At 40.9% G+C, this 23398-nt stretch overlaps 1 protein-coding gene across 1 annotated transcript in view; it reads left to right on the top strand.

Moving 5' to 3' along the window:
- The first annotated feature begins 3154 nt into the window (after window positions 1–3154).
- ALDH1L2 (aldehyde dehydrogenase 1 family member L2) overlaps window positions 3155–23398 on the top strand; it is a 41822-nt gene continuing 21578 nt past the window's right edge. Inside the window, exons 1-10 of the mRNA XM_053919803.2 lie at window positions 3155–3175; window positions 7423–7567; window positions 9347–9581; window positions 10969–11134; window positions 12846–12947; window positions 13154–13243; window positions 14462–14596; window positions 15985–16110; window positions 16924–17015; window positions 18997–19144. Of these exons, the coding sequence (XP_053775778.1) occupies window positions 3155–3175; window positions 7423–7567; window positions 9347–9581; window positions 10969–11134; window positions 12846–12947; window positions 13154–13243; window positions 14462–14596; window positions 15985–16110; window positions 16924–17015; window positions 18997–19144 (1260 nt within the window). The remainder of the gene's footprint in view (window positions 3176–7422; window positions 7568–9346; window positions 9582–10968; window positions 11135–12845; window positions 12948–13153; window positions 13244–14461; window positions 14597–15984; window positions 16111–16923; window positions 17016–18996; window positions 19145–23398) is intronic.

The raw sequence follows: 23398 nt of genomic DNA, 5'->3' as shown, positions 1-23398 counted from the left end.
TGAAAACTTTTGTTCACACAAAAAACTACTTATGCATGTTTAAGAGGATTTGTCCATAGTCACCAAAACCTCGAAATACCTTCAGTGTCCCTCAGGTGGCAGCAGGATAAACAAGCTGTGGTGCTTCCATCCGCCAGTGCAGTCCTACTGGGGAGAAAAGAAAAACGGACTACTGACACACACAACATGGATGGAACTCCACTACGTATGCTAAGCGAGAAGACAGACTCAAGGGGCTGCACATTGTAGGATTCCATTTATCTGACGTTTTGGAACAAGTAAAGCTTAATGATAGGCAAAAGATCAGTGGTTGTCAGGGGCTGGAGACAGGGGGAGATTTGACTACAAAGAGGCATAGAGGGCTTTTGGGGGTGATGCACCAGTTTTTTACCTTGATTGTGATGGTTACGTAACAGTGTGTTTGTCTAAACTGACAGAACTGTACACTAAAAAGGGCATATACTGGATATAAATTATACTGTCATCTTGAAAAAAGAAGAAGTCATACAGTGCTTTTTTTTTGGTATTAAAGCAGAATGAAAAAAAATCTCTCAGAATGGAACAAAATCCAAGAGAAAAATTAATGTATAACATTTCCTGATACAACTGTTTTTTCCATTCTCTGTTTTAAAGAAATGGACTTAGAAATAGTTAATGATTTCAGCTTAGTGATATGGCTGGCTCTTTTAAACTAGTGCAACTATATAGAAATAAAACGCTTTGTCAGTTACTATTATTCACTACCTTGCCTGGCTCACTGCTTCTTAATGTCTCCCCATGGTTGGGGTTATTTAACCCTTGTATTTAATTGGCAGTCTGTTACCTTGCTTCCTCTGCCATTGTCTGGGGTAAGTTTGGCTGGTGGCCATGGGGTCATAGCCTAGTTCCAGGGCTAGAAGTTACCCTATGAATCAATTCAAGAGGTTGTACCCTTCTCCACCTTTTGGAACAAAATACTGGCTTTATACTCTAGTTCTAGCAACCACTTCCTTAACTTATTTCCTTATTGCCTGACCACTACTTTGGTTTCTATTCTTTCTTTAGAACCTCTAAATTTAAACTTGAACCATATCAAATGATGTATTATATACTGAGCACTCTGTCTAATATTGAGGAAATAACAATAATAGCATTTAGTATATGCCAGGCATGTGTTATAAATGCTTTACATATATACTCATTTAATCTTTATAACATTTCAATGAGCTAGGTACTATTATTATGTCCACCTTACAGTTAAGGAAACTGAGGCACCGAGACATAACTTTTTCAGAGTCTCACAGCCAAAAAGAATAAAACAGGAAATAAATAGTCCTTACTTTCAGTGAGTTCACAGATTAGTGGGGCAAATGGTTAAACTTGTGTTTAGATAAAGAATGATAACGCAATGCACCAATAAGGCAATACAGATGGGAAATAAGATATGAAAAGACACTCAACCAAACTGATAATCAAGGAAATGCAAATTAGAACAAGATATAATTTTTCACTCATCAGGTTGGCAAAAATCAGAGTTTGACAATATTGTGTGTTGACAGGGATAAGAAAACAGTTCTGCAAATACTCTAGAAGCCAATTAAATACTATCCATTAAAATTTAAGTTTTAAAATGAGGTGCAATTTCACTTGTAGATATCTAACTGAGAAAACTGTCCCACATGGGCACAGGAAGTATGTACACATGTATCCATTGCCGTGTATCTGTAACAATGACATATTAAAAGCCAAAATGTCCCTCAATGGAGAAATGAGCAAATAAATGGAGACACAGCTACACGATGGAGTACCGTGCAGCAGTTTTAAAGAATGAATTATGTGTAGTGACAGGGAAAGTGAAGGGACATTACATATAATACGATTTCATTTGTGTTAACTTGGAAAACACAAAATGGTATTTTGTGTGTATATTTCCACGGATGTAGATGCTAAGGAAAGTCTGTAGGGTGTACACCAAACTGTACAATAGTTGTTTCCTCTGTGGTGGGGTGAGGGGACCTGGACTGGGAGTGGTGCATACGGGGGATTCCAGTCTTATCTGTGATCATTTCTTTGTGTTAAAGAAAATTACATGTATGTGTTATGTGTATAATTAACTTAATTTTCAAATTCTGTGCAATTAGAATACTACAGGTAACTGCCATGACTGAAGTCTTGCCTCTAGCAGGGACTAGAGTCCATCTCTGGACTGGAGTCTGTCTCTCTCTGCACTTGAAGTCTTTAAGATGGTCTCTGTCACCAGTCCCACCCTCATGCTCTCGCCATTCTCCAGGTGTTGGCCATCCCCGCCGGGCCTTGCTTGCTAATGGTCCCTGTGTTGCTATCCCTCTTAGAAAAATCTTTTACCCTTTTTAGGATGCAAAAAGGAAAAAACATGGACCAGATAGCCAGGAAGATCCTCATTAGTGTGTTCAGTATGTGATTATGCAGTAGGAAAATCAAGTTGCACAAGTTTGGCATTTATGGTGATATCTTCAATCTTGTTTGAATCTTGCAGATTCACCTCTATGTCAAGTGTAATTTGTTGCTTCTGACTATTAGTATAAAAGTTTGTTATAATAAGGTAACGAGGGCTTCAACACTATTCCAAACTACATCCTGTGAAGGTGAGTTATTAGGTCAACTTTTATATTCATTGTTTATCTGCTCAATTCTCAAACACAAGGTGGGTGCCCACTGGAAGCTAGTTCCTGCCTTGTGTGAGTGGTCTGTTAACGTAGAAATAACACTGTATAACTCTCATGCTTAAAGTAGTTCAGTGGATATCATTGTCTTCACAATAAGGTCCAAATAATTTGACATAGACAAAGCCCCTCATAATAGGTCTCCTGCCTCTCCCTAGAGTGTAAATTGGTGTCATTCCCTGACTTCCAATATTGGATCCGCTTTGTTCACTCATTCCTTTGTAAATGCTGTTCCTTCTGCCTGGAGTTTCCCAAGCACCTCCCCAAATCCCACCCTTCTCTCGGCCAACTCCCAAGATGAGTCATCTATGACTCAGTTAAGGAGTTTTCTTTGGGTGCCTTCCCTGTTTTGGACCCGGAACTGTGATATCAATATGTCTTTTACTTGTGTGTCTTCCCTATGAACTAGTAAACTTCTGGGGATAGGGATCACCTCTTTGTTTGTACCTTCAGTGCAAGGGTCCCAGAGAAAAATGCCAACAGAGGCCAAACAGGTAAGGCAAGTGAAGGATTTGAGCTGGGTGGAGTGAAAGACCATGCCCTGAGTAAAGGGCACCCACTGCTCAGCTCCAGCTGACTATGGTTATGTGGAACGTAGACCAGGGTTGACAAATCTCCTTTTAAAGAGGAAGCAGAAATTCAATCTGCTAATGTGAATTCTCCTAATTCTCTTACATATGCTCTGTGGGGCCAAAACAAAAACAAAAACACACACTCACCTGAAATGCAACGTCCACCATACACAGCAAATGCCCCAAACACAGCAAATGCTCAAAACACACCCGTTGAACAAATCTCACGCAGTGTCGGGCATGGCCTGGGCTCCCACGTGCTGACTGTTCCGTGAAGTGTCAGGCATGGCTCTGTCTCAGGAAAACTTGCTTCGTTTTATTGTTTTGTGGCAAGATCCTTCACGTGATACTCAGTTTTCACAGTTCCTAATGTGGGCAGCTTTGGCCTCACTGTTTACACCCTGCTCACATGGCTGTGGAAGGGGAGCGTGTGCTCCACAAAAGGGGTTTCGATCGGGGCAAACTCATAACATGGTGCCTTGAATCTGCTACAGAACACTACGGGTTTTTTAATTATTATTTTTTATCCTTGGAGCATAATCAGAGTCTCTATTAACTTGCTTCTTGAAGAATTCCACCAGGGTATGCATAACCGGGGAATATAATTGCTTATTTAAAAGCAAAAGCTCTGTTCCCTGCAAAAGGCTCTTCTAATGCAGGAGGTTATCTCCTGAGAATCCTGAGATACTAACCTGTCACCTAATATTTCCACCCCTTATAGCTGCCAAGGGCAGAATCTTTTTTTGTAGTGGGCTGACGCACACCCTCCATAAAGCAGAGACCCTCAGATTCTGTGTGCCTGTGAGTCAACCAAGAGCTTGTTTAAATGCAGCTTCCTGGGCCTGAACATCTGACTCAGTAGATCAGGGCTGGGGCCCAGGAATCCACATTTTTGAACAATTTTTTTTATCCTAACCCCTGGATATGCTTACTGATTTTACAGAGAGGGAAAGGGGTAGAGAAAGAGAAGGAGAGAAACATCAATGTGAGAAAGAAACATCAGCTGGTTGCCTTCCATATGTGCTCCTGTTGTATCCCGAACGCGAGCAGAAAATCAAATGGAGACGTGTGGAGTGCACTTAGATGGTACTTTATTTTTACCTGCGCAGGGACGAACTCCCAGGGTGCCCATTAAGGCTGCAAAGGGGAGTCAGGCCGAACGCTCACAGGCTAGCTCTTTTATACGGTGAGAAGCAAGCAAGCAAGTTACAAAAGTGGGAGTTGCGGTTATCTCTGCATAGCTCTGGGGTCAGGAGGAACTATCTGTCTGTCTCCTGTTGATAAGAACCATCTGTCTGTCCCACTTAATTTGTACCCTCAGTTTAAAGATAAGGGTCCAGACCCGAGATGAGTCTGGCACCCAAAGTTTTATGGCCCTCTAATTGGCTGTAACTCAGAATAAGCCCTCTGCAAATCACGTATTGTTTACCCTTACTTTGGCCGACAATGTTGTTTCTCTCCCCTATCTATTCTGGTGACCTTCAAGAGGTTTTCTGCTTAGCAATGCTTATAATTGGCTAGCCCTCTTTCCTAGCTCTCAAACACTCCGACCTGGGATGAAACCCACAACCCAGGCATGTGCCCTGTCCGGGAATCAAACCTGCAACCTTTTGGTTTGCAGGAAGATGCCCAACCAATTGAGCCACACCGGCCAGGCCAGGAATCCATATTTTTAACATACCCCTCCAGCAGATCCTCCAACACTGGCAGTCTTCAGATAATACCTGGAGAAAAAAGACTAAGGTGAAATACCCCAGTCAGGCTAACTCATCATTAACACACTTAAAATCTGAAAATTTCTCCTGTTAGAAACTTACCGTTGTAACTTCAGCTTTAGCACGAAACTCAGAAAGTGTTTTCAAGAATGTAGCGTTTCTTGACTTCAATGTCTCTGGTTATATTTTGTTTCCTTTTTTCTTCTATTTATTATGTTCCAGTTAAAGGTGAGATCATATGGTATTTGTCCCTCACCATCTGGCTTATTTGACTTAACATAATGCTCTCCAGTTCCATCAAGAACAATCTAACAATGGGCAGGGGGGAGTGGGGAGGGGACAGTGAGGAGAGGGGATTACAGGAACTACTATAAAGGACACATGGACCAAATCGAGGGGGAGGGTGAAGGTGGGGGAGGGAGGGGGATTCGGCTGGGGTGGGGTGGAGGGATGGGGAGAAAAGGCACACAACTGTAATTGAATAACAATTTAAAAAATGAAAAAAAAAAAAAAGAAAAGAGCTAAGCTGGGGAGAGATGTATTGTATTTTTCGGACTATAAGACGCAATTTACCCCCAAATTGGGGAGGAAATGGGGGTGTGTCTTATAGTCCGAATGTAGCTTACATTGACATTGGTGAAATATTATGTTATTTATGTTATTAAATATGTTACCACACACACACAATAAAAGAAGGTAGCGTTTCCAAAGACACTTGACACCGTTTCCTGAAATGCTGACTTTCTGGAGGGTGCTGAATCTGCATTTGAACTCCAACTAATTGGATGACAGCTGACATTTGAGTCAGCTCAGCCTCTTGGCTCCTGTGTTTAACAAGTATTTTAGCTGTCTCAAAATATCTGGCATTGGTATTGGTATAAGGTAAAGCCAAATTTTGTAAGATAGCCAACATGTAAATTCTATTTCAAACCACAGCATTAATTATAGGATTTGAAGACCGAATGTTGACAGAATATTCGTATTTTTTGATGACAGGAAATGAAATAGTCACATGTGTTTCTGTAGGCGAATGGTACTGTTGTTACAAAGTTAATTGGTTTGCTTATGAGTATCTGTTATAGGTTGAAGCTCTCTAGGCTCTTTTGGGATGGAAACTCCTGCTCGCCCTGGGAAAGGATTTTTAAACTAAAACCTTAATTGTATAATTATCAGCTCAATTACAGGGAAAGTGTGAGCCATATGCTTTTAAGTTCATGCCTAAAAAGGGATGCTATCCATGCCCTTAATAAAGTGGGAAATAAGAAAAAATTACGTTTCTTCATAATCAGATGTTCACAGTGAGGGTTTACTAATTTAGAATCCCATTATTGAGGAGGAAAAAATTCTGCATCTGAACCCTGTGGAAACACATTCTAACCAGAGGAGTAAAAGGTGAAAAGAGTTCTGGGAGCTGGGGTTGGTCTGTTGGCAACAGGGGGAGAGCCTGGGAAGTCATGACCCTCTGATGAGTACCTTCTCTCCACTCACAATCCTGCTTCTCGCCTGCTCACCGCCTGCCAGTAAACTCTGTGAAAAGGCCCCATTTGGGGGGAATTTACAGAAGGTGTAATTGCTTAAAGACAGTCCTTAAAAACCATAACCCCTTTAGTATTACTCTGATCTCTGTGGTGTTTATATTTCTTGATAATCACTGTAATTTTGTGCATCAGCATTAATCTTGTAAAAAGGAGGTGGAAGAGATGGGTGATGAGAGCTCATTTTCATTATTTTATATTTAAGGATGTACATGAGCTTTGGAGTCAGACAGACCTGGATTCAAATCCCAGCTGTCCTCCTTTCTGCCAGCACGACCTTGGGGCTATACTTGACATTTCTAAGCCTTGGCTTCTTCATTAATAAAATACTACAAAATGGGGGGATGATGACAGGAAAGTTGTGTGGATTAAATGAAATGAAATGAAGTGCATGCCTTAATTCCTTATCTGAAGTGTGTGGAGCCCAATGTGTTTTAGGGTTCAGAAATATTCACATTTAGTTAAAATGGTACATAGATAGTCCATTGCATACACTTCACAGCAGGGTCTGGGACATTATCTGTAACCAAATACATTAATTTTTCTGCAGCAAAACATATGAGTATTCATATAATCTTTATAAATGTTGTAAAGACTACCTATAGTATTATGTCAGCTCAAGTCACATTTAAAGCCAAATTAGTTTGTGCAAACTTACAAGAAACTTATAAGGACTATAAAGAATGTTTCATTAAATCCATCCACATCTTGAGGCCAAATGAGTTGGATCCACTTACCAAGCATTTTGGAACTCTGGGCTCAGTGTAGCCTGGGTTCAATGTATGTCAGTAAAAATTTATTTTAGATCTTTGAGCTTTTTGTCAATCTCAAGTCATCTTGAGTGATTGACCAAAAAATGCTTATTATCCACGTGTCTTCTATCCATGCTAACATCTGACATCATTAAATTATCTCACAGGTTTATTTCAAAAACAAGCTGAAGTTGGCCCTAATTGGTCAGAGCCTCTTTGGACAAGAAGTCTACAGCCACCTCTGCAAAGAGGGCCATCGAGTGGTGGGGGTGTTCACAGTTCCAGACAAGGATGGAAAGGCTGACCCCCTGGGTGAGTGTATCTTGGAACAACTAGATCAAAGACTCCGAACTAGCCTTTCAACTCTTCAGCCTGGGGCCCAGTTCAGACCCCTTACTCCTCATTAGCATTTCTGTCCTTCCACTTACTTGCCACTGGCCCAGAAGACCCAGATTGCATGCCTCCCTTCCAGGCTCTGTTCCATCCACCGGGCCTATTGAAGGCCTGGCCAGGCCAAGTCTATTGGCCTGGTGGATATAGAGTCAAAAATTCTCATTCTCTGTGGGCTCCAAGGCAAAAGAGTTGCTCCACTTATCTCCATGGTACTCATCAGGCCCATCAGAGGAATTTCCAGGCACGTGTTCTTCCTTAGTTACGCTCGTGACTTTTCAAAGAGTAATATCTAAGGCAGAGGTGCCAATAGGAATAAAGGGGAGGCCACACCCAATCATAGATATTGGTGTGGGGTCGTAAAAGAATGCATTTATCTCAGAACAAATTATAGCCGGGGCTGCTCGGTAGTTAAGGCAGGTAGAGAAGACAGCCGTCTTTAGAGCAACCCTGCAATGTGATTCTGATTCGCATGCTGTATGGTTATGGCAAGAAAGGGTGCAAGACACAGAGATAAAAACACTCCACAAATAATACAGGCTGGGAATAGGATTAGAGTCTAAAAATCTTGGCGTATGACTTGGATCTCCATGAATCACTGGTATGATGCAACACATTGGTTGGAAAGCAATGTAACTGTAACCCTAAAACCTTACTTTTTTGTGGGGGAGAAGCAGCTCTGGAGTTTATCCTAATTCTTATTACTGCCTTTAAAAATATTATATTTTAATATTATTTTTCGAGAGTCAAGCTAAGAAAAAGTTGGGCCAAGAGCCCATATGCTCATGGAGTCAATGAATAGTGATGATTGGAAGAAGAGAAGGAAAGGGAAACAAAAAAATGTAGGTAAAAAGCCTAAAATGCTTACTGATGGAAAATAAATATAGTCCATATTTTAGGGTATGGAGTTAGGAAAAATGATATTTTATTATGGAAAAACGTGCTTGTGCTGTGTGCACTTCGGAGGGTGATTCCATGTCACACAGAGGTAGGACGGAGTCATTCCATTTAGAAGGGACATTTTCCTCCAGGGGAGAGGCTCAGATCTGCTCCCATTTGGCCAAACCCTTACAGGGGCCACATGTTCTTCATTCTTGGTCTCTCTCCTCCTGAAACATCTCTGATGGTTGAACTTGGGAGAAGGAACTAGACAGGATCAGCTCAGCTCCTTTCTCCCTTTATCCTTAGGGTGGATCTGCCTGTTTGGCAGGGAGAGTGTGTTCTGATTTACAGTTTGCCCTGTGATTAAAGGAACTCCCCTCAGGAAATAGGAATGAGAAGAAACTTGAGGTTTTCCAACTGTGCCAAAGGCTGAATATGCTTAATTTGGGTGGTGCTGTATTGGCACCTGGCTTCAAATCTAAAAAACATGAAAATATTCTTTAAATGGCTGAATCAGTCAGTAATAGGGGTACAAATTTTGAGCAATGAAAAAAAAACTTCAGTTAAAATCTCAAAATGTCATCTAGCCACAAATGTTTGAGTTCAAATGTTATACCTTAAATATATAGATAAAAGTCATATTAGAAAAATGAATGATTCCTGGTAAAATTATAGCAGATCAAATCCTGGTCGGAATCTAACTTGTTTTATTTGTAAATGTTTCATAGAGCTATAAAATTACAATGTGTAAATCCATAGCAATATAAAATTATGGCTAAAATTCTTTTTAATGAAAACCATCTTCTCTTTCATGCTCAGCTTTGGCTGCAGAGAAAAATGGGACTCCTGTGTTCAAGTTCCCTAGATGGAGAGTCAAGGGCAAGACCATAAAGGAGGTGGCAGAGGCCTACAGATCCGTGGGCGCCGAGCTCAACGTGCTTCCTTTCTGCACGCAGTTCATCCCCATGGATGTCATTGACCGCCCAAAGCACGGTTCCATCATCTATCACCCGTCCATTCTTCCCAGGCACAGAGGGGCCTCTGCTATCAACTGGTGAGGGGTTTTTTTTTAATAACAGAGAACATGGGCCTATTTCTCTTGCCCACAATCTTTCTGTTTTGTACCTAGGTGATCAAGAAACTAGGTGTGCGTGAGCAGTTGTAAGGCCCTGCATGATTGCTGTTGCATGAACTCCCCTGAGAGCTAGAGGTTCTCAATAAGACAAAACAGCATTTCCCAAGAATAGTCTGTAATAGGTTATAAGAATTGATTGTAACTAGGTATTCAGCAAACAAAGGTTCTATGGTCAGATAACCTTGGTTTATGCTGGATTTCTTTACTACAGGACTTGTTACATCTTTTAATATGTGCTATAATGTAGCATCATAATCTGCAGGAGGGAATGAGTACACAGTGTTCCCAAACTTATTTGACCATAGAACTTTTTTTTTTTTTTTTTGCATAGAACATCTCAAGTACATTTCAGGAAATGCTGAATTACCTGAAATTATCTTCTTTGTTGTCTGTCTTCCCCCATTCAACTTTAAACTTCTGTATTTCCCGGTATCAAGAACGATGCCCGAGACACTTTAGGCGCCCAACAGCATAGGTATGCTATGTTGTGGGTTGAGATGGGCCTTTCCCACCTTCTTTGCCTTCTCTCCTTTACCTGCACATCTCCCAGATGGTGCTCAGTGTCAGGTTACTGCCTAGGCCGAAAATCTACGCTTAGTTTAAGCGTGAAGAACATTTCATGGTATTTAAAATCTGATTACATAAATTGATTTCATTTTCTTCTCTTTAAATAGTACTGTAGGGCATATCTTTGTACTGAAACTTGTGTTTCTTTTGTTTTACATTGCTTCTACATGCAGAATCATTGGGTCAAAGTGTATGGATTTTTTCAAAGGTCTTGATAACAATGCCAACCATCTTTTACTACAATTTATGCAACCAATCTGGAGCTACTTCTAACTCTAAATGATGCTTGTACCTGGATTACATACCTTAAATTAATAATCAGTTCTCCTCTTCACATTGCAGTGAGCACCCTCAGTTTTATCTTCCAATACCTTATTCTGCCTAATAGAGGGTCAAGTACAATGTAAGAATTTGGACTCAGGTGGGCGAAATTACTTGAAAGTCGCCATCAGGCAGTCAGTGAGTGGTAGGGATGGTGGACTTTAATGCCCTTTTGGGTAGACTATACATCATTAGTGTGTGTTAACAAGACTGCAGACACATGGATGCATAGAATAGCAGTACCATTAAATACGGCTTTTATGAGTGCTGACATCTCCTGGCTCTACTAGTAATTTCTCACAGTAGCTTCATTCACCATCAACTCTCCGTCGTAACTACCTTGTACTTGATCACTAGTTCATCATTTTATGATATAGTTAACCAACATTTTAAGGTGAAACTCTTTTTTTCTTTACAGGACTCTGATTATGGGAGATAAGAAAGCTGGGTTTTCTGTATTCTGGGCTGATGACGGTTTAGACACAGGACCCATCCTTCTTCAGAGGTCGTGTGATGTTGAACCCAATGATACAGTGGATGCACTTTATAATCGGTTTCTTTTTCCTGAGGGAATCAAGGCCATGGTCAGTATATTTATGCCATCGAGAAGGATTTAGTAAACCTTCAAAGTTTTGAAGATATTTTTCTCTTATTGAAAATTTGCTCATCGGAATTTTTACTAAAAATACAAATCTGACAAACAAAATTAGACTTTATATTTACCAGTAGGATGGTAGACTTAGGGTGGAAATCTGAACTTTGAAATGTCTAGTCTACGAAGCCGATTGGATCTTCTAGAGCAATGGTCAAATGGATAAATTAGCGATCAAACTGCTTCAATTATTTTCCCAAACACTTGAATCTCCAGCCCTGTTTATAGTGACTAATTGTAAAGAAGTATAGAGAATCTTAAGAAACTTTGCTGTGTGTCAATAATTTGGACTTCCTTCAGAAGTGTTTGAAATCAGTCTGTGTAACAAGGTGAAATCTGGCGTTGACTCTGTTTGTTCAGAGGTGCTCTGGGTAGAAAGCTCCAAGCATGCACACCACAAAGTGAAACTATATTATCAGCCTGTAAAAGTATTGAAAGACAATTTTACTGGCATTTAGTGCTTTCCAGAGTTTGATATGGTACAAGTGGCAACAGAGAGATGGGCAGGAGCAGCATGTAAAGCAGCAGCCTTTGATTTCAGAGGGAGGAGAGCAGTGTTTTGGTTGTTTCCTGCAATGATTCAATGACACCAAAGTTCTCATTCTACCACTTTTTTATTGTGTGGCGATAGGCAGGTCACCTTAGCCTCTTTAGCCTTGGTTTCCTTATCTATAAAATACAGATAAGACCACCTGACTGACAGTTGTTGTGAAAATTCAATGGCATTTGTGTAAAGCACCTGGCACATAGTAGGCACTCAAAAATGATAGTTATGATCAAAATAGTATTGTGTGTGTTCAGTGGCATTTGCTCAAACCTGGTTCCTGTACCTAAGCCCAGATGATATTATAGCAAGAAGTGAGTAGAATGGATGAGCTGTAAGCCTGTCCTTGCTCCCAGGTGGCCCCGTCCACATGCTCTTGGGAAGGCTGGTCAGCAGCTGTGGAGCTCAGAGAGAAATCTGAGAAGCTGAGCCCACATAGGCCTCCCAGTGAAGGAGAGAGGCCCTCGACTCAAGGCAAACATAACTATGGCGCAGAAGAGAATGCAGCACACATCCCAAAGGCAACCAGACTTGTGGGTAGACACTAATTTTTAAAATGTCAGGTGTCCTAAACTAGAAAGCAAGTTGAATTACTTACCTATAACAATGTATGCTTGACTGCACTCATCGTGATGAGCAGACATAACCCCTGATGACTTATTTTACAAATATATTCTTGAAATTTCCATGGACTCCCCAAGGGGAGGTTGAAATTTGTTTCAGCAAGGAAGTACATAGAGGCTTGATGTCGGAAGTAGACAGACTCGGGTGCAGATCTTTCTTCTGACGCCCATAAGCTATCTCTGCGACCTTGAGCTAATGGCTTACCTTTTCTAGTCCTCGATTTCCTCATCTGTGAGGCAGAAGTAATAACATCCACCTTGCAGGATTGGTGTGATGTTGCAAGGGGTATTTCACGTGAAGTAGCTACCGCACTGCCAGGTACCTAGAGGGATCTGAAGAAATGGTAGTTGTTATCAGAGTCTGCCTCTCCGGACAGATTTATATGTAGTGATTCTATAGAGCAGAAACTCTAGTTAAATGGATTGTGCCATTCTTGCCCATTGGGCTGTAACACAGGTAACATTTCTGCTTCTAGGTGGAAGCTGTTCAACTCATAGCCGATGGAAAAGCTCCTCGTATTCCCCAGCCAGAAGAAGGGGCAACATATGAAGGTATCCAGAAAAAGGAAAATGCTGAGGTATTTATACAAACTCAATAACACAGTTCAAAATTCGTGGCCCTCAAATTTCAAGTGGTTCCCAGTGTACCATATTTTGGCCCAAAGGTAGATCTGCAAGCCGGCAGGCTCCACCCCACCCACTTCTACTGATGGAGAGAAACGTTTCCATTGCCTTTGATGCTGTCAACATTAGGAGGTTCAGCGTGTGCTTTGTGCTTTCCTAGATTTCTTGGGATCAGTCTGCTGAAGTTTTACATAACTGGATCCGAGGCCATGATAAAGTCCCTGGAGCTTGGACAGAGATAAATGGACAGGTGTGTTGTAAAGACCTTTTCTTTCCCATGTTACCACTGTAAGAGGTATTACTTATAAGTCTAGGTTTTCTCTGGTCTTCCCTTGGTCATGAGGAGGGTCTGTGATTCTAGGTATATGTGACCTGCTACAAGGAACCACCCCCTTCTTTACCCAGCCATAGAGAGCATTTGGTGGGGTTGAGTGTCCCTCTTCTCTGTTCCGAAGATGCCCTGCCTACCTCTGACATAGCACATTATATGTTGTGTCTCTTTATTTATCTATCTCTCCTCCCCCACTAGACCACCAAATTTTTAGGGGTAAGGGCTTCAAATTGTTGTCCTGATGATCTCAGCACTTCAGCAGGGTTCTTAGTGCTGAAGTGCCCATGAGGTGCCCATATGAGGTGCCAATAAGAATATGTGGGATCAGTGAGGACCAAGGGAGGACGTTTTAGTGTAGTGGGAAGAGTGTGGGGTCTGAAGCCAGAATGTTTCAGTTAAAATTCTGACTCTGCCGCTATTTGCTGTGTAACCTGGTTACTTAACTATTGGGTGCCTTGTGTCCTCACTGTAAAATGGAACTAATGATAGTGCCTCCTTTATAGGTTATGGGTTATGTGGATATTTAATGAGTTAGCATGTGTTAATTCATGTAAGTGCTCGGTCCCTGCCGTAAGTGTTCAGTAAATGTCAACTATTACAGCACTCAAGAAATGACAGCTGGGAGTCATAGAAGTATAATAACAAATCAGTTGGTGTCACGTCCTCTCCGTTAGTCTAGATCCAGTCCTGTTTCCATGAACTGACCCACAAATCACCCCGCACTTCCCATCTGTACTGCCGCTGTATTGGAATATTCTGTTTCCTACTCTGCACCTGTCCTCACTGACCACCCCCCCAACACCTCCACTCCCCTCAAAACCTCACCTGCAGCCTGCAGCTTCTGTGAGAGCTTCTTATTCACCTTTGTATCAATGTGAATAAATTAGAAATGTATACTCATGTTGTCTGGATGTGGGGCATCTTGGGGGTTCTTCAACCATATAATTGCAGACTAGCTCTTGCTTTGTGTCCCTTCTGCAGATGTTTGATACAGGTGTGAGATGTCTCTCACATTGGGGTGTCTCATTTTTATCACAAATGTTAATTCCAGCTTTTTTGGAGAGAGTACAGTTTGTACATACCCCATTCAGAGGTGTAACTTCCTCGCTTCACACTTGGATTTGATCTCTTTACTAGATGGTCACCTTCTATGGCTCATCACTACTGAATAGCTTCGTGCCTCCTGGCAAACCGCTGGAAATTAAAGGTGCCAAGAAGCCTGGTCTTGTTACCAGAAACGGACTTGTTCTTTTTGGTAATGATGGAAAAGCAGTGAGTATTCAATATGGCCCCCTATAAAATACCTCGTTTGGGTTTCCTTCATAATGCAAGCTATTGAGGGACTATCTTCCACAAGGTAACCTGGCTTTGCAGTGGGATGTGGGAAGCTCAAGATATCTGTGCCCCATTTTTCTCTGGGGATGAGCTGGCTTCATGTGCCTGCATCAGAACAAGGCTCCCCGGAATGGGCCCCAAGGACCTGCACAGTCTGCTTTGCGATACAGTAGAAAGAGCTTGGGATTTAATCAGGAAACGGGATGTGAATCCCTGCTCTGCCACGTACTGGCCGTGGGCGGGATGCTTCTCCCCTTTGGGTCTCAGTTTCCCCATTTATAAAGCAGAGAGAGTAATCCCATCTGTCTGCCTTCCCCCTGCAGAGTCTGCGAGGATCCAGAGAGATGGGCATGGTCCTCGTTAGATGCTCTGTGTCTTTGCCTCTCAGGCAGGGGCCCACCCACACACCCTGTGCTTAGGAGTGTGGGCTCTGGCAGGCTCTGGTCTCAGTGGGCTCTTGGGCAGCTTCCCTATGGAGAAAGCAAAAGGGAATTTGCCAAATTAAAGACACTCTCTGCCAGCTTGCAGGATAGGTCAGTTATTAAGCTGATAGGCTCCAGAGTCCAGCTAGTTCTGGGTTTGTAACCCCAGCTCTGTTACTTATTAGCTGTGTGGCATTGGGCAAATTACTTAACCTCATTAACCTCATTTCCCCTTCAGTAAAATGGGTGCAATAGTGGCACTTGCCTCCATCAGGATTTATGGGATTATATTAGGTGGTTCAGCACATATTTAGCACTGTGCAAGCTAGCGTCACTGTTCAGAGGATGGCAGCAGTGGGAGTGACGGTAGGTTTTAGTCCAAATACCTACATCAAAGGTCAATTCTTCAGGAGCTTACTATCCGTTTTAAGATGTATCTACACATAGACTTAACTGTCTGTCTTCCTTCTGCTGCCATTATTTTTTTAAGTTTTTTTTTTAAGATTTTATTTATTTACTTTTCAAGAGAGGGAAAGGGAGGGAGAGAGGGAGAGAGACATCAGTGGGTGAGATATACATCAGTCAGTTGCCTCTCACATTCCCCCAACTGGGGACCTGGCCCGCAAACCAGGCACGTGCCCTGACTGGGAATCAAACCAGCAACCTTTTGGTTCACAGGCCAGGCCTCAGTCCACTGAGCCACGCCAGCCAGGGCTCTGCTGCCATTACTAAAATACTGTTTCAGTCTTTTACACATAATGGTAAGTGCTCCTCGTCCATGTGTTTGCATTTGCCAAATAAGCTACTCCTTATACACCATACACACATGACTTGTCCCACCCACCTCACTTTTGAATTGTCCAAATCCTCAATTCTTCTCCTTAATTTGTTGCTATCTTGTAGTTGATGGTGAGAAATCTGCAGTTCGAAGATGGAAGAATGATTCCTGCCTCTCAGTACTTTTCAGCAGGTGAAACATCAGTGGTAGAACTTACAGCCGAAGAGGTGAAGGTGGCGGAGACCATCAAGGTGAGCATATGATGTCCTTGCTATTTCTCTTACCTTGAAAAGCTGAAGCATTTTTGTACCCAGTACCATCAGTACTCAAAGTAGTGGAGATGGAATTTTATTTCCTTTTTCTTGTATTAGCTACAATAAGAAATCATTCCCAATATTTATATGTAGATAATATTTTTTACTCACATAAATAATCCAAGATGGTTTTAGGTCAGCGTCAGGATTTGGGGTAAAACTAGAACATGAGGATTAGGGGTGGAGTCATTCAGGGACTTGGGCTCTGATATCTTCAGGGTCACTCTGGGGGTCATCTCCATTCCAGACAGCCAAGAAGGGCAAAAGAGCACAGAGAACTGTGTCAGGGAAGTTTTCTAAGGTCCAAGACTGGAAAGCAGGTCACTTCCACTCATATTCATTGGCTAGATGACAAGGATTTTTTAAAAAAAAATTTAGAATTTATTTATTTATTTTTAGAGAGAGGGGGAGAGAGAAAGAGAGGGAAAGAAACATCGATATGAGAAAGAAACATCGATCAGTTGCCTCTCATACACTTCCTGACCCGGAACTGAACCCACAGCCCAGGCAGGTGCCTTGACCAGGAATTGAACCGGCAACGTTTCGCTTTGTGGGATGATGACCAACCAACTGATCCACACGGGTCGAGGCTAGATAACGGTCTTATGGCTGCATCTAACTTGAGGGGATGCTGAGGAATGTAGTCAAGCCATATGTCCAAAACAAAGAAGAAATAGGTTTGGTGAGGAGCCAGTCTCTGCCGGTGTTCTACATCGTATATCCCTCATAAAAGTTACCCGTTTTCTGCAGGTCATCTGGGCTGGAATTTTAAGCAACGTCCCTGTTATTGAAGACTCAACAGACTTCTTTAAATCTGGAGCAAGCTCGATGGATGTTGTCAGGTAGAACCACCACTGCATTCACTCATACCCCTCCACTAGGGATTCTGACTGTAACTTTGACAATTAAATCTAAACCCTTTATTCTGAATGTTATTACTTTATCCTGCCTGTCTACTCTCTTTCTGTTCATCTTTTCTGCTTTGTTTGTTTCCATGGTCAAACACATATTTGTTCCCTCCTCTTTGTTGCTTACCAAGAGTTGTTTTCATATCTCCTATATACTCAGAAAAGCAACCCTTCTAATTGTTTCCCTTAAAAATTTGCCTCCATATTTCTTAGCTGACTTTCCTCCAATATGACATTGGAATTGGGATGTTCCAATCAGGAATTTCCTACATAGTCTGATCCAGAAGGATACCTGACCTTGATTACACTTCCCACTAAAATCTTTTTTTCTTGTTTCCCCAAAGTACCCAGTAAGGTATATGTAGACTGAGGAGTGTCAGGCTACTTGTGAGAATAAGAATCAATCCTGTCGTCAGAACTTCTCTACAGAGGTTAACAGGAAGTAGAAAGAGCTAGAATCCTAGAAAGCCCCTCTATGGCATGAAGAGTGAACCAGGATCCTAACTGTGGACAGTGTTGCGCAGGTGACTTTTTTCTTTGACACTCTGGCCATTCACTAAGTAAACAAAGTAAAGAATGTTGCTCCTCTTATCCCTGGCTGGTGTGGCTCAGTAGACCGAGTGCCAACCTGCGAACCAAAGGGTTGCCAGTTTGATTCCCAGTCTGGGCACATGCCTGGGTTGCTGGCCAGGTCCCCAAAGGGGGGTGCATAAGAGGCAACCACACGTTGATGTTTCTCTCCCTCTCTTTCTCCCTCCCATCCCCTCTCTCTAAAAATAAATAAATAAAATCTTTTTTAAAATTAAAAAAAAGGATGTTACTACTCTTGATATAATCCTTCATTCCACAAAGTGAGTGTTCTTGACAAATATTCTATTTATTCTCTCATTTATTTAACAACATTTATTGGACACTTACTGCGCATCAGGAACAGCGTTTTGCACTGGGGATACGGTCAGCAGCAGCAAGGTCCTTTCATTTATGAAGCTTTTTTATTTCGAGAATCAAAAACAACCATCTCAACAGCAAATATCATTACCAAAAGTCAAGAGTTTGGGTTCCTCTAAAACAAATAAGTAAAATAAATTTTAGAAGAGTTTTGGTTCCTCAAATTACAGATTTCTCACCTATGACTCACGACTTCCCAGAAACCTCTAACTTGCTCAGCTAAAGATTTCAGTATTGTACTTTCAGGACTATATTTTGCCAGCAAGCTACTCATCCATTCCTACTCATGCAGGAATCACCCATTTCCCGTTTGAGCGTCTGACTTACCATAATCATCTGATACTATCTTAAACTACCAAGGTACCTAGTCCCTTTTAGGGAACAAATGACCGAACAACTGTGACAGGCTTTCTGTATTGCATCTGGTACACCGATACTATTCAAGAAATGTCAAATAAGAGCTTTAATTTGAAATGTTAGCAGTGAAAAAAATGGAAGGATTAGAAAAGACTCCAAAAGTTATATTGACCGATGGTTCTAGTTAGCATCTGCATTAACCATGTAACACAAACAAATGTTTGTGTGTCTTCCTCATAATGTAGAGAAAATATTCTAAAATATGACTTGTATTTCTCATAATCTTTACAGTTTGGAAATTTCCTTTTTTTTTTTTCATTTGAACTGATTTTATTAGATCCTATTATCTTGCTTCCATTATAAATAATTAAAATGTTTTTGCCTTGATATCTTTTCTTTTTAGGCAGGTATAAAGTTAAACAAAAAATGCCACTATCCTTCAAGACAGCTTTTTAATCTTTTCTCCCAGTCTTATCAATTTCTCTGGTAATCATAGAAGATCTCATAGAATATAAATAAGCAGGTGACATAAGTCTTACTTCAAGGCAACTTGACAAATATAATACTCCTTTAAGAAATGTAAGTAACATGAGCTCATTCTCATTTTCAGGCTGGTTGAAGAGATCAGACAGAAATGCAGTGGGCTTCAGTTACAGAACGAAGATGTTTATATGGCCACCAAGTTTGCAGACTTCATCCAAAAAGTCGTGAGGAAACTGAGAGGAGAAGATCAGGAAGCAGAACTAGTAGTGGATTATGTAAGTCTATGGTGTTTAAAATCTAAATCATTTAAATCAGGGATCCCCACCCCCTAGGCTGCACAGCAGGAGGTAAGTGGCGGTGAGCGAGTGAAGCTTCAGCTGTGTTTACAGCTGCTCCCTGTCTCTGGCATTGTCGCCTGAGCTCCGCCTCCTGTCAGATCAGTGGGGGCACTAGATTCTCACAGGACCACAGACCCTGCTGTGGCCTGTGCATGTGAGGGATCTAGGTTGCATGCTCCTTATGAGAATCTGCTGCATGATGATCTACGGTGGAGCTGAGGCGGTGATGCTAGTGCTGGGGAGCGGCTGCAAATACAGATTATCACCCCCGGATGGGACCATCCGGTTGCAGAAACACAAGCTCAGGGCTCCCACTGATTCTGAATTATGATGAGTTGTATAACTATTTAATTATATATTACAATGTAATAATAATAGAAATAAAGTGTACAATAAATGCAATGCACTTTAGTCATCCTGAAATCATCCCTACCCTCCCCCTATCCCCCTGGTCTGTGGAAAAATCGTCTTCCATGAAACCAGTCCCTGGTGCCAAAAAGGCTGGGGACCACTGACTTAAATCCCTATACTATAAATGAATGCTATGTCTTTTATCCACTTGTTTTTACACTTATAACTTTTTAAAAAATAACAGTTGTGTAGCCCTGGCTGATGTGGCTCAGTGGATTGAGCTCAGGCCTGTGAACCAAAGGGTTGCCTGTTCGATTCCCAGTCAGGGCACATGCCTGCGTTGCAGGCCAGGTCCCCTGTAGGGGGCACATGAGCGACAACCATACATTGATGTTTCCCTCTCTCTTTCCCTTACCCTCTCTCTAAAAATAAATGAATAAAATCTTAAAAAAAAAATAAATCTTTAAAAAAAATAAGTTGTGTTAAGGTATAATTCAGATAGCATAAAATTCATCTTTTCGCAATGTAGATTTCAGTGTTTTTTAGTATGTTCAGAGTTATGTAACCATCACCACTATCTGATTATGGAAACTTTTCATCACCCCCAAACAAAATCTTGCATCTATTGGCGATTATTGTCTGCTCTCCTCCCCTGGCCTCTGGCCCCTGAAAACTAGTAATTCACTCCCTGTGTCTATGTTTGCCTATCTAGATATTTCATATGAATGGAATTATACAATATGTGGCCTTTTGCCTCTGGCTTCTTTCACTTAGCATAATGCATTCAAAGTTCATCTGTGTTGTACAATATACTCTCACTTCATTCCTTTGTCTGGCCAAATAATACTCCATTGTGTGAATACACTATATTTTGTTTATCCATTCCCCAGTTCATGTACATTTGGGTTGTTTCCACTTTTTAGCTATTAAAATAATATGGCTATGAAAATTTATGCATCAGGTTTTTGTGCGACCCTATTCCCCCAATTCTCATGGGTATATATTTAGAAGTAGAATTAATGAGTTATTGGTAACTCTATGTTTGACTTTTGAAGGAACTACCAAACTCTCTTCCAAAGAAGCTACATCATTTTACAAACCCACTAGCAGTGCAGGAAGATTCAGTTCTCCAGGTCCTCACCAATATGTGCTACTGTCTGTCTTTTCTATTACAGCCGCCACTATGGCTGTGAGCTGGTATTTCATTACGTTTCTCACTTCCATTTCCCTGCGGACGCATGACGGGCGTATTTTCAAGTGCTTATTGGCCATTTGTATATCTTCTTTGAAGAAATGGCTGTTCAAATATTTTGCCCATTTTTAAATTGAGATATTTGTCTTTAATTTTTGAGTTGAAGAGACCTTTGTATATTTTAGATAATAACCCTATCAGATACATGACTTGTAAACAATTTTTCCCATTCCGTGGGCATTCTTTTTACGTTTTTGATAGTGCCCTTTGATACACAAAAGTTTTACAATGTAATTAAGTCTAATTTATCTGCTTCTATATGTCTTGTCTTATGCCTTTACTGATTTCTTTTGTGTTAAGTGGATATTGTCTAGTACACCAGTTTAATCCCTTATCGTTACTTTTACTGTATATTTTTGGTTATTTTCTTAGTGGCTGCCTTGAGGACTACAATGAGCATTTTTGCTGAAAACATTTTAATTCAGATTAATACTGATTTAATACCAATGGTATAGAAAAGCTTTGCTGTAATATAGCCCTGCTCCCTACCCCATCTCTGCTATTATTGCCACACAAATTACATCTTTATGCATTATAAGCTCACCAACATAGTTTTATAATTATTGCTTTATGCAGTTGTCTTTTACATTTGTACTGACTTTTGTGTTTACCTTCATTAATGTTCATTTTTTCTTCATGTAGATTTAAGTTACTGTCTAGTGTCCTATCATTTCAGCCTGAATGACCCCTTTTAGTACTTTTCAAAGGGCAATGTGCTAGCAATAAATTCTCTCAGTTTTTATTAATTTGGGAATGACTTATTTCTTTGTTTTGGGAGGATATTTTTGCTGTAAATTACATTTTTGGTTGCCAGTCTTTTTCTTTCAGCTCTTTGAATATGTCATCTAATTGCCTTCTGACCTCCATGGTTTGTGGAACTAAGTCATCTGTTAATTTTATTGAGGATTTCTTTTATGTGATGAGTTGCTTCTCTCTTTCCGTTTTCAAGATTCTTTATGTTTTAACCATTATGATGCATCAAGAATAGATCTCTTTGAGTTTATACTACTTGGAGTTGTTGAGTTTCTTAAATGTGCATATTATTGTTTTCCATCAAATTCAGGATGTTTTCAGCCATTATTTCTTCAAATATTCTTTCTGTCCCTTCTACCCTCTCCTCTCCTTCTGGGACTCCCATTATGCATGTGTTGGGACATTTTTAAGGTGTCCCATGGGCCTCTGAGGCTCTGTTCATTTTTCTGTATTCTCTTACCTTTCTGTTTCTCAGTCTGGATATCTCTATTGACCTATTGTCTAGTTTTATTTTCTGTTTTTGAAATTTTTATTTATTGATTTGAGAGAGAGAGATTGAGATCAATTTGTAGTTCCACTTATATATGCATTCATTGGTTGCTTCCTCTATGTGTCCTGACCAGGGATCAAACCTGCAGCCTTGGTTTATTGGGGCAACGTTCTAACCAGCTGGGTTGCCCAGCCAGGGCCTATTATCTAGTTTTCTTACTCTTTCTTCTGCTGGCTTGACTCTACTGTTGAGCCCCTCTAATGAATTTTTAAATTTCAGTTATTGCAATTTCCAACTCCAGAATTTCTATTTGGGTCTTAAAAAAAAAAACACTTAGCTCTTTATTGATAGTCTTTATTTGGTAAGACCCTGTTCTCTAACCTTCCTTTAATTTTTTAAAATATAGTTTCCTTTAGTACTTCGAACATATTTCTAAAAGCTTATTTAAAATTTTGTGTACTAAATTCAATATTTCATTTTCTACGAGGCTGGTTTCCATTGACTGCTCCCCCCCAACACCTCTGTCATGTATGTCTTCAAGCCTCAACTGAGGGACTCTGTGTGTAGGAGTAGAGCTTTAAAGCTCCAGCAGGAGGTTTGCAACTCTGCCTTAGTCGTTACATACTTGCTGCTTGCACAGGAGATCAGGTCAGCTATAGGTAAAAGATTAGGGCTTTCTCAGGTCTTTCCTAGGCACATGCACAAGTCCCGCACATATACTGGCCTTCCAGGAATGTGTCAGAGCATCTTAAAGCTTACTATGGATATCTCATGCCTGTTTTTCCTTTTAAGTCCTTTGACCACCCATCTGTTAGCTCCATTTGGTGTTACTGCCTCGGGCAGCTGCCATGTTAAACAATTGCCACTGATTATTTTGGACAGATGCCCTGGGCACAAGGCTGTTTGTGTACAGCAAGCTCTAAGTCAAGTCAAATAAAGACAGGCCCTGAGAATGAAGCTTTTTAGGGAACTTCCAGGCTAAATAGTAGTAATTCTCTAGGGATGAGGCTTTTGGAGAGCTCCAGACCCATTTTCCCCTCCAGTGGCTAATAGGCTGCTGATGATCATGCTACCATAGTTGCAAGGATATTGGTTTTCAAGTTACTGCAGAGCTATCAAGAAAGAGATGGACTAGGGGGAAACTTGATATGCTACACAGATCACTGTTTTTAGAAAAATTCAGCTGTTTTTGTTGAGTAAATAGATTCTTACAAGCCTTTGATTTCTTTCCAGAGTTCTGAGAAAAATAAGTTTGACCATATTTTCTAATGTTCTCATTCATTTTATAAAGGAGCAGATTTTCAGAGGTCTTTAATCTACTATTCCAAAAGTACTTCTCATCATT

Source organism: Desmodus rotundus, chromosome 3 (assembly GCF_022682495.2).
Source record: "Desmodus rotundus isolate HL8 chromosome 3, HLdesRot8A.1, whole genome shotgun sequence".
Lineage (NCBI taxonomy): Eukaryota > Metazoa > Chordata > Mammalia > Chiroptera > Phyllostomidae > Desmodus > Desmodus rotundus.
Note: the sequence above shows the minus strand (reverse complement) of the source record. Positions and strands in the feature narration are given on the sequence as shown.